Raw genomic sequence first — 14,372 nt, forward strand, 5'->3', positions numbered from 1 at the left:
CTCCTGAAGACGGCACACTGCGATAGCACCGTGCCTGCCTGCGTCCTTTCCTGCTGAAGTGGTCCTCCCTGGCTTCCATTTCAGATGGGATTAAATTTACACTTCGAATGCAGAGTAGCGTGGTGATTATGTATGCACACTGAAAATCAGATGCCTCAGTGGGAATATCCTGCAATCTAGCCATCACCAGATTTCTTTGTGGATTTGAAAATAGGATGAAACGATACATTTTGGTAGATTTAACCTTGCATTTTCAAGAATGCTTTGATTTAATAGATTTCTGGGCCCATGGTTTGCCACTTTCAGTTAAACTATAAAAAGCGTTGAAGTGGCAACAGACATTATCACAATGGTACTCGGAGATTACGTTCACAGGATTGTTTTTAATCATGCAGTTTCCGAAGTTTCTTTTTCAGGGGTGTAATTCCTGTTGTTACAATAGACTGGGCAAGTCTCGTGTGGCGCTACTGCCCATTCAGAAAGAGAGGCACACGTTTTACTTTCTCCCTCCTTGCCCCAAACTCAAACCATATCCATGCATATGAATGTGTATCGTCACGTTTTCAAGAATCTTAGCTTTTGAGTTAGTATTGTCTAAATACTAACTATAAAAGTACTGGGTTTTGCCCTTTAAAGGGTTTTGGTGCTTAAAAAGAGGAACTGCTGGATATTTTTACACTTAGTCCGATAATGAACACAAACATAATGATGCTTGTAGCATGAGGTTTAATTATACAGTTTGTAACTGTAATTCCTTTTCTTCTACTCTTTTAATACTGCAGCAGCAGTGAGCGTGTATACCCTGCATTCAAGGATGCTTGTCCAAATACTCTGCTTGCAATTGTAGTGCTGGGAAATGACTGAGGCATGTAGATTGTTGAGGATTTTGATGTAGAAGGCACATAAACGTATGAAGTGATTGGACCAAACAGATAAAGAGTAAGACTGCTGATTCAGATAACTTAACTCACCTTCAACTGATGATTTTTTTTTTTTTGCACTGAAGATTTCCTACCTTATTTGCAACCAAATATTGCATAGGAGAGCGGGAAGAGTACTGATCCCAATGAAAGTGGATTTAGCTTTTATTCTCTTACAGACTTAATGTTACTGGTTTGAGGGTGTACAAGTGAGGGGGACCGTCTGCTTTACATTTCAAATAACTGTCATCATCCTACAGCTATCAGAAGACTTGTGATTTTGGGGGGTGAGGGTGGGAAATTACTTTTCTCCATAGTTAACACTTTGCCTGCAAATCTTGTCTTTCAGATGGGAGGAGGAACTGACGAGAAGAATGAGTCTGGAATCTATGGTAGAAACCTTGCGAGAGGTAAGTTTTGAATAGTATGTATTGAAAGGTATAGGTTTTCTCTTCTCTGCACCTTTTATAATGCTAGTAGTCCTTTGAATTGTCTTTTAATTAAAAATCTGTCTTCTGGTTAGAGCAGCTGACTGCATTGCTGTATGCTAGCAAATAGTGTTAATGTTTGGAAGCTGAAGCAGGAAGGTGCTGAATTTTCTGACAAAGTGAAATGTGGGGGTGGTGATGTGCCTTATCAGCCCTGCTCAGGTTAAGTGAGGAAGCATATGTTGGCCTATTACCTCTTAGTTCTTTGTGTGCATTCTCTTGCAGGAGGCGCAGGAAGCAGAAGCTCTCCAGGAGGAGTTAAATGAAAAGATTGAGAGACTGAAAGCAGAACTTGTGGTCTTTAAGGGTCTGATGAGTGATGTAAGTACACTGGAGAGCAGAGTGGCCAACTCCCACTGCCTTTGTGAAATGTGTGTGTCATGCAAATGGCTTCATTCATAAAAAGGTTATGGTCCTAGTGAGTGCTGCTTTGTAGTTAGCATTATGGCTGCCTTTATGATCTAATGCATCGGACAGATCACCCTTCCCCCTGCTTCCTGTCTGGTCTGTGTAGAGATGCATTAACTTGCCGCTTAGCCCATAACCCGGACTCTTCCCTCCCTTCCCCGTTCTCCACAGCTGGCAGTGCCGGCATTCAGATCTGCAGCCGTGCAAAAGAATGTTGGAGAACTCGCAGGTTAGGGTGAGAGGTTCGTCACTGTGCAGCACCAGGTACTGCAAACAAGGGGGATTTTACTCTGAGTCATGCAAGAAAGTCATGTTCAAAAAGAAACATGCTGTATGTGTTTCCCAACTCCCTTTATGAAAGCTCTGAAGAGATTAACCCAATATCACTGGTTCAGGTATCTGGCTTTGTTTCCAGTGCTGCTTCAACCTAAATTAAAAAAAAAAAAAAAAAAAGACTTGTTTTCTCAGGGATTTCCTCATGTCTCGTTTGATATTGACTTTCCTTCAAAGCTGGGGGATCTTTTAGACTGTGACTGGATAATTTTCTTACATTCAGACCTACTGAGAGCATGTACTCATGCAGATATCTAGAAAGATAAGCCAGGTGAACATTAAGTAAGGTGCCTTTCTCTGTAAGACTGAAGTTTGCTGATGCCAGTTGTCTAATGAATATGTCCTGTTACGCTTATTTATTCTGTAATTTTGTGTAGAACTGCTTCCTTCTGTCTTTATACAAGCTTGCAGAACCTGCTCCCTGGTGTCAAATACATTCTCTCAGGGCTGCTAGATCTGTTCACGTGAAATTTGGCAATTAGCTGTCTCCTCTTTTGGTATTTAATCGAGAATAGGCGTGCTTGGTTAGAGGCAGTGCGAAAGGGAGAAACTTGTTAGGGCTGCATCGCTGTGATGACTGTTTCGCTGAGGAAGAAATGTTGCTCAGTGTGTACAAAAAGGGTGTCGGTGAATGCAAACATCCTCCTCAACTTGAGAGAAAGTGTGCTTTGGGCTTTGCAAACTCTGTAAGGGAGAAGAGGGCCTAAGGAAAGCAGTGAGAATGCTTGTTTTGAAGCCCACTGTGTAAATACTTAGAGCAGAGAAATGCAAACTGTTGGCATGTGACTCTTGCTTTCCTGCGGATAAGAATCACTGGTACCTATTCGGTTGATAAGAGTGTGTTTAGAGGGCGTCAGTGTTTAGAGATTTCTTTTTCTCAGTGTGTTTGGAAGACAAAAATCTCTAACTTGTCCAAAGGTGCTTGACAGGGGCTGGAGAAGAACTCTCTCTAATAATTTAAAAAAAAAAAAAGAAAAAAAAACCCCAAACCCCAACCCCCAAAGCTTTCTTCTTGGAAAGGGGATTTGGTATTTAAGAAGGCTCTGCAAAGAGTTTTTCTTCTTTTCTGGTCAAAGGGGAAGCATTGCCTAGCCACTGAAGTGGTACTTTCTAACAGAGTAAGTCTCGTCCAGGCTGGAAAATATGCTTTTTGTGGAACAGTGTTTCTTCATAAGGAGCCAGCTGTACCGTCTGAGTGGGAGTATCTCTTACAAATTATGTTTATAATTACTGCACAGAGTGAAGCAAGACAAAATATTTTTTCATGTAGAATTTTTGCTAGGCTGGAAGCCAAGTTAATGCCAATGAGGAATATTTTCTGTGTCACAAGCTTTCATGGATCTCTTTAGACCCAGTCTTGATTTTACGTTCTCATGGTATGTATGAAGTTGCTGAGTAGCCTGGATTCTGTTTTAAAAGCAACTTCTCCTTGCAGGCACAGTTTTGCTGTCTGAAAGGGGGGGGAAGTGTTGCATACTCACCAGGTTTTAGATTTCATTCTGTTCTGCACATGCTCAACAGGGTTTTTCTCCTCTGTTTTTAAAGTTTTATTGACCCGTAAAAGTTTACTGTTGCCACATCTAGCAGTTGTTTTGGGGTGGGTATAGGTTTTTCAGTGGCAAATCACTCCAAGTTGAAATTTTATTAGAATCAGATATGAATGTTAATTGTTAGCTGTCGAGTCTATTTAGATTGTCCATGTACTGCCTTTCCCGGAGAAGATGTAATATTGTTTAAGAATGGTATGCCCTGGGGTTAGAGAGATACTGTGGGGTATCTCTTCTTTCCTGAACTGTATAATAATAGAAGATAATCACTACTGTCCTTCCTGCAGCCCATGACAGACCTGGACACAAAGATTCAAGAAAAGGCCATGAAGGTGGACATGGACATCTGTCGGCGAATCGATATCACAGCCAAGCTGTGTGATGTAGCGCAGCAGCGCAACTCTGAAGACGTTTCCAAGATATTCCAGGTGATTAGGCCATGAATTTTCCGTAGGGTAGGACAAGAAGTGAGGGGATAAGAGGGAGCAGTGTTGAGGAGTGTGGTCCAGGTCATTTGCCTTTTCTGGAAATTTCTCTATGTAGACCTATTTTCTTCTTTCTCAGTCTTGAAGTGTAGCTCTCTTCTGCAGAAGCTGCTGTAGTACTAAGAGCACAAAATTTAGAGAGTTTAAAAAAAGAAGTCTCAGGATGACCTTTCAGACATGCTGTTAGTCTGATGCTAGTCTACAATGAATGCAGGGGAAAAAAGCATTACAGGGTCTAGGTTTGTATAAATGGCTTCCTCACATTTGTTCCCTTCACAAGTGAGAGGTTTTAAGCTTGTAGAACTGTCATCTGAATGTTCTTATTTCTGGCTCAAGCTCCATGGCCAGAAATAACGCTTCTGTGGTGGTGAGCTATGACTGCTTTGTGAGACTAGAAACTCCAGTTGCTTTCCTTGAGCTATTGTGGCTCCTTGGTGCTAGTAGGAAAGTCATTTAATTTGCTCCAAAAGCAAGCAGTTACAGCTCTGCGTGGAGCGAACCTGTAACTCCCAGTGCAGTTGGTCTTCTGTCATAACTGCAGTTTCAATTGTGATTAACCCAGCTTCCTTCCACTTTGATCTAAATGTGTCTTGTTCAGTCTTTCAATAAGTCTGATGCTTTTCTCTGTGTAGTGATGCCGTATAGTGTGCTAAATGCTGTACAAAATCACCGTAAAAGATCCTTGTGATCTCTACTGGTTGTGCTTTCTGGCTATAGTGAAGTTGCCTAAATGTTCGATGGTTTTTTTTTCTTATGTATCCTGTGAAAGACTCAAATCTCCTCCTTATTGGGGACAATTATTTTTTCTAGCATGTTGAGCCATTGCATTGTGCTAGTGGTTCCTTCTTGTCTTTGAGTAGAATTGCGATGTCTTTCTGCTCAAAGGTAACTGCAAAGCGCACTTTTGGTCAAGCATGCAGTGGTTAAAATGATCATCATGGAGAACAATACCAATAAGGGACGGCTTATGTGCCAAGTAGAGGAAAAACTACCGTAGGTTGGGAGCGGACTGTGTGTGACTCTGTGGCACCATCTGTGAATATCTTTTATGTTCACAGTCCTCAGATGAAGAAGCGATCCTCTGCGCCCTTTGCAGGGGTATCCCTTGAGTTCTCTGCACGTCTATGAACTTCATTTCTTTGAGGTTGTCCAGGCATTTTCATGGTTCGGTTAACCCTTCTTCTGTCAACCTGAAGATTAGCGGTCTGTCTCTGCTGATGGGGTGGGAATGACCCTGAAATAAAGGCTATCTAGAAAGGCTTCCTGTCTACTCTTCCGTGGTGGTTCAACACTGGGAGCAACAGCCTGTGGTGGTGGCAGGAGAGGGAGAGTTCTGTCACTGCTCTCAAGCCTGCTGCCTGGGCACTCCTGCCAGCTTATGCTTTTACCCTGTATCATTCTAACCTCTGCATGTTCTCCGGTAGATCATAGACTGGTGTCAGTGAATGGATGAACATCTGTAGAGCGCTGGCAGCCTGCAGCTTGCTTTGCTCTTCGCTGTTCTGAACTGCTTCCTTGTGCTCCGTGTTCACCACTCATTAACAGATGCGATTCCTGTCTTGAATACGAGCAATCCCTGAATTGCCTGGGAACTGATGAACAGTTATATTCGCTCAAACCTAATGGCTCTCCTTCTTTATTTCTGCCCCTCATGGCACAGCACCTCAGTTGAACCTTCTAGTTACTGCTCTTCTCTCCAATTAAGGTGGCTTCCAAGAAGAAGGAACGCAAGCTCACATCTGACGATGACCTCTCTGAACAGGATGGAGACAATGGCAGGTTCTCTGATGATGAGGTCAGCTGTTCGCTGAACATCACAGATGAAATGAAGCGTATGTTTAATCAGCTGTGAGTATCGTGGACAACGCGGGGAAAACTTATTCCGAAATGCAGACTTAATCCCAGAGCTCAAGTATTGAGTTATTTCTATATGCGTTCAGAAGTATTATTTTTTTTTCCACCCGGTGCTCACTATGAGTGTAACCTGAGCTGCCAGGGTGGTACATACTCGAAGGTTTTCTGGAAGTTCAAATAAAATTAGCAGAAACTGATTTTTGTTCCTCCCTTAAGTAGGGGGGACTATAGAGAATATAAAAATATAGGAGTAAAACTAGATGTTTATATGCTGTTGTAACAGTAGCAAAAGAAGAAACATGGAAAAAAGATAATGTACAAAACCTGAGTCTGTTCTGTATGTTTTGCTGAATATTAGATTTCTAGAGTTTTGGGAAGAACCTTGCTGCTGCTTGGGCTGGATAGAATTTGGCAACGTCACTGAAAGCTCAGTTCAAAATGGATACCAACTTCTGTAGTATTTTGCATGATTTTTCAGTTGAGCTATAGGCAAATGGTAGTGGCGGATCTGTCCGGAAGATCAGTTGTAGCAGTGGACGACAGTTTATAGATTCCAAGAATGTTGGTGTTGTAAGCCTTGTTGTAAGCCCTGATCTCCCGAACTGGAAGAATTGCAATTTGTTTTGCCTAAAGCTTTACCCCAAATTGGAGTCTTAGGAAGCTGTGGAAGCCGAGAAGAGACTCTCTGCACCCTGGTGCTACACAAAGCAGTTCAGGAAGCCAGTTGGTGATGTGCCCTGCTGTTCTCTTCTCCTGTTCTAGAAATGATGGAGATGGCCACAGCCTGGTGAGACTTTTGAGGGTCTCTGCTGTTTTCTTTTGCCAGAGAAAAGCCCCAGCAAGCGCCATAGGTCTGACTTTCCTAGCATTCGAATATGAGTGTCTTCTGCCAACTGCTGCAGTGACTGCAGAGGGAAGAATTCCCAGTGCTTTCCCACACAATGTAGGACAGTATTTAATACGTAGGAGTAGGCAAGAAATTCTCTAAGGAGCACTAGCTCCTCTTATGTTGTCAGCTGTTACCGAAAGTTCTGTTTTCAGGGTGTGTGTCTCTTTCTTTCCGCCTGAATTTCACGTATAGGAGGGCATGTTTTTTGCAAAAGTTGTAGGTAACTCCTCGTTAGGACTCTTGTTTCAGATATCTTTAGGCCCTTACTAATATTCTGTGTAATAAATGCAGATTTTTTACTTCTCCACTGTTAGAATTCAGTGTGACAGCAGATAGTGTGGATTTTTTAGAAAAGCAAGAGGCTAAAATTTAGCTACTAGGTTGGTAATGCATTTAGTTTTTAGTTTTGTTCTTGAACCTCTCCTGTGATACTCAGTTTTTAGTGGTGCTGCTAATGAAATTCTTACCTCCTGGTCCTATTTTATTTGGCACATAGTGCTGCGGGAATCTTGTTACATGCAAATTGGGTTGATCTAGAACAGTGTTCGTGGCTTATTGAAGATGGTACATCTCTAAGGATGTCTGGGTTTGGGGGCTTTGTGAGGTAGAAAATAATATTTTACAAATAACTGAATAGCTTGTCTCATTAACAGAAAGCAAAAGCAACTTGCATTTTATCTGTAATGAACTTAAAGATTAAGTGTCTAGTAGTAAAAAGTCAAAATGCAGTCAGCTTTGAACAGTGTGTACGTCGGAAGTAAGCAGCAGTCAGAACTGGGAGCCTTTGCGCTCTCTGACAAGGATAGCTCTTGCACAAAAACTGATTTGAAGAAGTTGAATTGCAAAAGGTACAATCATGTATGTCCAAGTTTGTTGGGCTTTTTTAAATTATTTTTTTAAAGTCACGCTGAGTACTGACAAATAGCCTGTCTCCTGCCAAGCTTTTCAGCCTCCTAAAGACAGTATTGGACTCAGCTTCCGGACTGAGATGTTATCTGCTTAAAAGGAAGTGAGCTAAAGTAATAAAAATGCATCAGTCTGAAATTAGCAGACTGCTTCTGGGAGCAATTTCAGATTTTTGTCAGACCTCCTTAACAGGGACAAGAAGCAGCTACTAGTGTTTCGCTCTGCTGCTGTTCAAACCAAAAGGGACTCAAGCGCCTTCTGAAACTTTCCTTTATTGCACAACTGACCATACTAAAGGGCTTGACCAAATAACAGTGTTAAAGGCCACTCTTGCCACTGTTTGTTCTCAGGCTTAAGTGGCTGTAGTAGTATCTCTGTTGTACAAGTCAACAGTAAGTATTTATGCTCACCTGCACATCATTTTGGGCTTCAGTTTTTTCATAGTTGTTACTTTTGAAAATGATGTTTTTAAGTGCTGCAGGGAAAATGTTGGCTGAACTTCAACATGCAATCAGCAGGGAGTCTTCTAGTGGCTGTTTCTTGTAAAATTCCTTGAACTGTGTTTGGGCTCATTTTCCCATGTATAAAAAGAATAGTTTAAAACATTTTTGTGGTTTTGCAAACAGGGGAAACTAATGTGCAGCACCATCTGGAGGACAGAGCTAGGGCTGTGTACTTGAACCAGGAATGCTAACAAGGATCTTTTATTCTGCTTTGGGGTGGCAAAGAGCCCAGGAGCGAGGCACTTGGACAGTGGCAAAGCCTGTTTGTAAAAACTGTGAGGATTTTCAGCTGCTGCATTGTCTCCTTCATTCAGTTCTCATAGCCTCTTTTTTCTAGAAGATTAATTAAAGGACTGAGGGAGTGAGGCTGGAGTAGTTTTCACTAATGTTTTTTCTGTTATCTTAACAGTCGTGAGACATTTGATTTTGATGATGACTGTGATAGTTTAACATGGGAGGAGAATGAGGAAACGTTGCTTCTTTGGGAAGACTTCACAAACTGCAATCCTTCAATTGACCTCCAAGGAGAGGTGAGTTTATTTCCGTTATTTTCTTGAACTATTCTCTGGAGAAACTGTATCCCTCAGCTGCTCTTTTAGCCATTTGAGCATTTGAATATTTGACTGGTGATCTAGTTTGCCACGCAAACTTGCTTTGATTTTAAAATCCTCTTAGTGCTTTCTCTCTGTGGTTGCTTTTCAGTCTGTGCGATCAGTTTGTTTGCCAAACTTCATTTCTTCTGCTCCTTCAAACTGAGTATTTAGAAGTACCAAGCGAGTGTCAAAAGACCCAATGCGTCTAGCTGTTACAGGAGCATCACGCAATCTGTCACCCTAAGCTGTCGTTTATCTAAAGCCCTATATCTTCCACACAGCATCTCGCTTTCTCTGTAGGTTATCATTCACACTTTAATTGTCAAAATAGTACACGTCGCCTGGGGGATGGTATTGCACAGTTACTCCAGTGGGGAGAAAAATAAACTCGGTACGGTCTGTGGAAGATGTTAAAGTATGTGTACCCCATCACAAACAAAGAAGCTGTGGTTGCAGGACTGCGTAAGGCCCCAGGGATCTTCTGAACCTGTGAATCTTGTGCTTCCATCTTCCCAGTCGATAGGACTGTCCTGGCGTTGGTGGATAATAAACAGCTTGCTTTTAATCCTTAAGATCCCACACAAAGTAAGCTAATGGCTGCATGCTGCCTCATTCAGTGACTCCTGAGCATTTTTAAACAGACCTAAAGAGAGATTGAAGTGGCAAGGTCTGGCTTTGTGCAGGTAGTCTTAAATGTGATGCTGTTATTTCATTACTGAGTAGCACGACAGCAGTAGGTAAGAAATAATCCTGCCTTCTTCCATCATCGCTGTAGTGTAAAGATGCTGAGGCAGCAGTCTCCTGAATATTGTCTTGTGTTGACTGCCAGGGGTGTGTTAATTTACATCTTCCCATTTGGGTATCATCTGGCGTACTCTGAAACTGCAGAGATTACTCAGAAGTGCTAGGACTGCAGAAAGCAGCATACTTAGCTACATGTCGTCTTTTGAGCAGGGAGAGTGGCAGAGTGATAATGTGTAGCCATGTGCTGGAATTAGTGACAGATTTATTTGCATATACCCACGTGTGCATGTATAAGCACAGCTATCAGAGGAATATTGCCGAACTCAGACCTTCCATGCGAAAACTCTAAAGGTTTTAAGAAGCTTAAATCCTTCTAAATGAAAATTATACAAGGAAAGGGTAGATTTGTCTTGTAGATGGAGATTCAGAATAAAGACTGCTCCATCTGTGCCTGGTCTTTAACATCGTGCTTTACATGCCTGAATCTTCCTTCCACTGGCTTTATTCCTTTCAAGTTCTTACACGGTGCCCTAGCCACCTTCTTTTATGACCTTCCTCTTCAAAGCGCTTCTGCCTGTAAAAGGATAAGTGGAATGATTCTTGTAACTATAGGCTGGTTAGCCTGACGTTGATACCAGGTATGATCCTGATAAAGCTGCCACGGATGTGGCCGAAGGATGGAAACATAATTAATGCTCATCAGTACAGTGGCATTAAATTGATGATCAGTTTTTTTCTGGAAAAGGGAGGTAGGTAATAACATGAAAGAGAGAACAATGACATTGTTTTAGTCTGTTCGTGACAGCATGAAATAGTGCTATATGGTTTGTAGCCCAGACTGTACTGTCAATCCAAAGCAATGATGATACAGGAGCTGTTGTCTGGCAGGATGTTTCCTTTGGGACAGCATGTGTTCTTACGTGTGATATTTTCATCGGCAGTGTGCTGGAGTGAGATTGCTTTATCTAACAGTTAAGTGAAGAATTTCAATAGGAAACAATGCATGCAGAGCATACATGTGAGGTAATGGAGACTGAATGGACTTGAGAGTAATAATATGTAGTTGGAAAATGAGAATTCCAGTGCAAAGCTGTAAGTAGTGGTGTGGTCAATGCAAGAAAAACTTAGTTTCATGGCTGGAGAGCAATTAGTCTATCTAAGTGTGATCAGACTGTGAAAGGTTCAGGAAAATCCATGGATTTGGTTCTTTGGCATGCATCAGGTCTATGTGTTTAATTGCTGGAGCCTTGGTCTGTAGGTTCCTTGATCAGAGACTTTATCTTTGTGTGTACAAAGCCACGGTCATGGTACAAAAATGTGTTTCCTGGTATGCCAGTTTTAAGAAGGAGAATATTCCTTGCCTGTGTAAAAATGTATTTAAAAAAATCTTTGCATGAAAGAGCATAACAGCCTGCATTTCTGAGCGAGATTAAATAAGAAAACCTTCAGTCTGCTGCTGAATTCCTTGTTAGTTTCTTGCTAATTCTTTGTGTCTTCCTTTCCCCTGCAGGAAGAAAACCTGGGAAACTTGATCCACGAAACAGAGTCCTTCTTTAAAACGAGAGACAAGGAATACCAAGAAACAATAGGGCAGATAGAGGTAAGGAAGTGGTTCATGACAACATGAATTGTTTGTAATGGATGAGAACATGCGCAGTGTTCTGGTCCGGTATACCCCCAGAGGAAAGGTGGAATGTCTATATATCTAAGAATGCAAAGGCGTTTTCCTTTGACATACCCTTGGGATTTTTTCTAAATACCATTCTCTATACAGCACTGTTTTTGAGTAAGCATAAATCTGTAGCTGGTGGAGAGAGAACCTTCAGAAGAAAGAGAATAAAAATGCACTATTATACTTTTTCCCCTATTTGTCTTGCATATCCATCGTCACACTGGGAAATGCTTTACAAGACGTGGCCTCAGAGGTTGCCAGACACAACAGCTGTAGCTTCTCAAAATCTTTGCCCTGCCTAGAATATGCTTTCATTAATTACTGCATGTTGACAAACAAGATGCCAAGCAGCAGAAAAAAACTCGACGGCTGTTTAAAAATAGTGTTAAGCTCTGATTAAAATACACTTCATAAGCCCATGAATACATTGGCAGTATAAAACACTGAGATTAAACATACATTGTGCGGGTGTTTTGGCTTGGCTCTGGGCAGCTTTAGCATCCCCACCAGTATGTAAAATCGGGAGAAGCTGCTAGCAACTCACCTTAGGCCAATTATTTTCTCTTATTTCTTGCAGCTGGAATTGGCCACGGCCAAGAGTGACATGAATCGCCACCTTCATGAATATATGGAAATGTGTAGTATGAAAAGGGGCCTGGATGTACAAATGGAAACCTGTCGTAGGCTTATCAAAGGCTCAGCTGACAGGTAATAAGATATTACCATTCTGCCTGGGGTGCTTCAAGAATTTATTTTGCTCTTGTTTCCTGCCAAGTTGTTTTAAAGGCAATAGTATCATTTTGTCCTAAAGCTTTGTCCTTTAGATAATCTTGTTTTGTTCAGGGTCAAATATCAGTCTTGAAAGGAACCCTGTAACAGTGTATAGGTTCCTACATACAGTAGCACTGTTAAGGATTCAACAGCTATTGGTAAAACCAGGGATCTCTAACTTGGACGGACATTTAGTCTTAATGTCATAGACCTAGAACTCTTAAAAGCCCAAATTAAATCTTAACTGTGGACTTATATGAAGAACTTGGGTTTTAATCTTCTCATGTGTTAAGAACCCTATACTACGAGGGATTTTTCTTATCTTTTGCTTGCCCCCAGTACACATCCTGGCTTAAAAGAACAAGATGACAGCGTTTTTTTGAGTTTTCAAGACTGTACGTATTTATGGATGATGAGAGTCTCTGTAGGATGTTCATTGGACTTAGTTTCCATTTCCCCATCATTAAACCTAGGGCAGCCTTTATGTTTGTATAGGAGATGGCAGGGGTGGGGTGGCAGTGTACGGGATGCTTAAGTTTACTACTGAAATTTACTGTAAACCCAAAGTTTAATGTTAATAAAGGGTATTTAAAATTGTTTTGGGAAGTGAAAGTGACCATTTTCTTTAAAGGTTTCTTTTTTTTTTCCTTCTGTCAATGATATTTAATTTTTTGTCTAAACTTTTCTCTGAATTTTTCTACAGAAATTCTCCATCTCCCAGCTCTGTAGCCAGCAGCGACTCAGGAAACACAGATGAAATTCAGGACGAGTTGGACAGAGAGACGGATGTGGAGCCCATGGTCAGCTGATACGTAGTTGGAGCATTCCAGTGAAAGGGAAGATACAAGAAAAGATGACAAAACAATACACTGATGGGGGGAAAAAAAAAAAAGACTTGTAAGCCCTTGCACAGGGTTTCTAAGGACTCATTCCTACACGCATCCCCACCCCACCCAAGGATTGGTGCTGTAAATTTCTATTGTTATACAAATCATAAATGCAGAGTCCTGTAAGAAAACATGGTGTTTTAATTGTGCCTTTGCCCCAAGCTGAGCCACTTTGAGCTCCAGTGGAATATTAATAGCAGGTGTTTTTATAAAAAATATTATTTAAAAAAAACCTGGTAGCAGCAGAGAATGCTGCTGCAAAGGCTCTGGGTATTTCAATAAGCTTATGGTTTTATTGAACTGCTGCACTGATTGGCAAAAGGAACACTGGCAAAATGAGAAGCGAACCCAAGACAATTACGGTACAATTACCAATGTCTGGCACAAAAAAGAATGCCTCCAAATTGAACTGTAAACATTTAAAAATACTAGCGGGTTTAGAGACAGCTTTTAGGATTAAGCAGTTATACAATATTAAAAGGAATTTCTTCATTCCATCTCTCTGGATGAAGGAGCCTTTAAGATTTGTACAAGCTTTCTGCTAGACTCCAGAAGCTGAAGAAGCAGGTCTCAGCTCGGTGGCAAAGCAGGTGGACAGAGGAGGGTTCAGTGGGGTGGGACTATCACTGATAAACTACTATGCAAAAAAAAAAAAAGCTCGCCTTATTTATATGGAATGTTTGGTCCCTGCTGGGCTACAGTTATCTCTTGGGGAAAGGAAAGCTAAAAACACATTTGCACATGTTAGTTATCTGTAGAGCTTCTTTTGAGGAGGAATGTCATATTACAATGCCTTTGTTTCCAGTGATTGGATTAAGAGGGGAATCAGCCCTTCAGTTCCCATGTTGTTTTGTGTTTTCTTTTTTCAGGATTTTTTTTTTAAACCATAGTGTTTGCAGATTTTACTTTGCTGACAGGGAGATAACTCCATTTTATGCTGCTTTCGTGATGTTTAGAGTGGGATAGTTGAAGCATCAGGATAAACTGACATGCGGTGGTGTAGATGTAGGCTTGAGACATGACGTTGGGAGAGTTCCAGACCACTGTTCTTCAGAAAAGCTGAACATCGGAAAATACTGTAATCCTTTTTAGGGTGTAGTAAAATGAATCCCAAACTACTGCTGCCCTAGAATTAGGGAAGAACAGCCATGTGCTTTCTCTGTGAGAAAATGAGAAGACCTAGGCTTTGTCAATCTTTCTGTATTTTTACACAGGAGAAAGCAGCATCAGAAGTCAGATCACTCAGTGATATTTGAGGAAACTCTGGTATCATCAAGCTGTTCATGGTTATTAATGGGAATTGTAGCACCTCAGCCAGGTAAAAACAGGGTATAAACCTCAGCCAATAATTCTTTGTTTGTTTTTTAGACCA

At 41.3% G+C, this 14,372-nt stretch overlaps 1 protein-coding gene across 1 annotated transcript in view; it reads left to right on the forward strand.

The window, feature by feature from the left end:
* The window catches only part of IFFO2 (intermediate filament family orphan 2), a 37,873-nt gene extending 24,285 nt beyond the window's left edge, over nt 1-13,588 (forward strand). The window contains exons 2-9 of the mRNA XM_050909235.1: nt 1,270-1,330; nt 1,634-1,729; nt 3,984-4,124; nt 5,887-6,029; nt 8,743-8,863; nt 11,181-11,270; nt 11,920-12,050; nt 12,817-13,588. Coding sequence (XP_050765192.1) covers nt 1,270-1,330; nt 1,634-1,729; nt 3,984-4,124; nt 5,887-6,029; nt 8,743-8,863; nt 11,181-11,270; nt 11,920-12,050; nt 12,817-12,922 — 889 coding nt within the window. The 3' untranslated portion in view covers nt 12,923-13,588. The remainder of the gene's footprint in view (nt 1-1,269; nt 1,331-1,633; nt 1,730-3,983; nt 4,125-5,886; nt 6,030-8,742; nt 8,864-11,180; nt 11,271-11,919; nt 12,051-12,816) is intronic.
* The last annotated feature ends 784 nt before the right edge of the window (nt 13,589-14,372 follow it).

Source organism: Gymnogyps californianus, chromosome 21 (genome assembly GCF_018139145.2).
Source record: "Gymnogyps californianus isolate 813 chromosome 21, ASM1813914v2, whole genome shotgun sequence".
NCBI lineage: Eukaryota > Metazoa > Chordata > Aves > Accipitriformes > Cathartidae > Gymnogyps > Gymnogyps californianus.